The sequence below is a fragment of the Galeopterus variegatus genome, unplaced genomic scaffold, assembly GCF_000696425.1.
Source record: "Galeopterus variegatus unplaced genomic scaffold, G_variegatus-3.0.2 Scaffold2791, whole genome shotgun sequence".
Taxonomy (NCBI): Eukaryota; Metazoa; Chordata; class Mammalia; order Dermoptera; family Cynocephalidae; genus Galeopterus; species Galeopterus variegatus.
The window spans coordinates 114,010-115,439 of NW_007728902.1; the positions used below are offsets into that span (position 1 = coordinate 114,010).

At 58.2% G+C, this 1,430-nt stretch overlaps 1 protein-coding gene across 1 annotated transcript in view; it reads left to right on the forward strand.

Moving 5' to 3' along the window:
- The window catches only part of INHBA (inhibin, beta A), a 16,580-nt gene that overhangs the window by 3,371 nt on the left and 11,779 nt on the right, over positions 1 to 1,430 (forward strand). The window contains exon 2 of the mRNA XM_008582997.1: positions 855 to 1,391. Within this exon, the coding sequence (XP_008581219.1) occupies positions 1,004 to 1,391 (388 nt within the window). The 5' untranslated portion in view covers positions 855 to 1,003. The remainder of the gene's footprint in view (positions 1 to 854; positions 1,392 to 1,430) is intronic.

Below are 1,430 nucleotides of genomic sequence, written 5' to 3' on the forward strand. Positions count from 1 at the left end.
TACTTCTCTCTCTCTCTCTCCCTCTGTCTCTCTCTCTCTCCCTCTCTCCCCCCTCTCCTCTGTCTCTCTCCTCTGTCTCTTTCTGTCTCTCTCTCCGTCTCCCTCTCTCTCTCCCCCCTCTCCCCTCTGTCCCCCTCTCCCCTCTTTCTCTCTCTCCACCCCTCTCTCTGTCTCTACTTCTCTCTCTCTCTCTCCCTCTGTCTCTCTCTCTCTCCCTCTCTCCCCCCTCTCCTCTGTCTCTCTCCTCTGTCTCTTTCTGTCTCTCTCTCCGTCTCCCTCTCTCTCTCCCCCCTCTCCCCTCTGTCTCTCTCTCCCTCTTTCTCTCTCTGTCTCTCTCTGTCTCTTCCCCCTCTCCCCTCTTTCTCTCTCTCCACCCCTCTCTCTGTCTCTACTTCTCTCTCTCTCTCTCCCTCTGTCTCTCTCTCTCTCCCTCTCCCTCTCTCTCCCCCTACTTCTCTCTCTCTCTCTCTCTCTCCCTCTGTCTCTCTCTCTCTCCCTCTCCCTCTCTCTCTCTCTACTTCTCTCTCTCTCTCTCTCTCTCCCTCTGTCTCTCTCTCTCTCCCTCTCCCTCTCTCTCTCTCTACTTCTCTCTCTCTCTCTCTCTCTCCCTCTGTCTCTCTCTCTCTCCCTCTCCCTCTCTCTCTCTCTACTTCTCTCTCTCTCTCTCTCTCTCCCTCTGTCTCGTCTCCCTCCGTCCCTCCCTCCCTGCCCTGTCTCCCTTCCTCCTTCCTTCCCTCTTACTGGAGACAGTCGGAACTCTCCTTCCTGACAGCCACAAACCTACAGCACTGACTGCATTCAGAGAGGGAACCTGCAAACAAAACTTCACAGAAAACTTTTTGTTCTTGTTCCAGAGAAATTGCTGAAGAGGAGAGGGGGAAAAAACAAACCCTGACCCCCCACAAAAAGCAACCCAACAAGCAGAAAAACCAAACCTGTGCGCGAGGGGGAGGAAAAAGCAGGGCCTTTAAACAAGGCAATCGCGACCACTTTTGCTGCCAGGATGCCCTTGCTGTGGCTGCGGGGACTTCTGCTGGCGAGCTGCTGGCTGGCACTGAGGGGCTCGCCCACCCCGGGACCCGAGGGGCACGGCGCAGCCCCCGCCTGTCCGTCCTGCGCGCTGGCCGCCCTCCCCAAGGACGCCCCCAACTCCGAGCCCGACATGGTGGAGGCCGTCAAAAAGCACATCCTCAACATGCTGCACCTGAAGAAGAGGCCCGAGGTCACCCAGCCGGTGCCCAAGGCGGCGCTTCTCAACGCCATCCGCAAGCTCCATGTGGGCAAGGTGGGGGAGGACGGGTACGTGGAGATAGAGGACGACATCGGAAGGAGGGCAGAAATGAATGAACTCATGGAGCAGACCTCGGAGATCATCACGTTCGCAGAGTCAGGTGGGTGCTGGCACCGGCGGGGGGCGGGGGGCGCGGCAG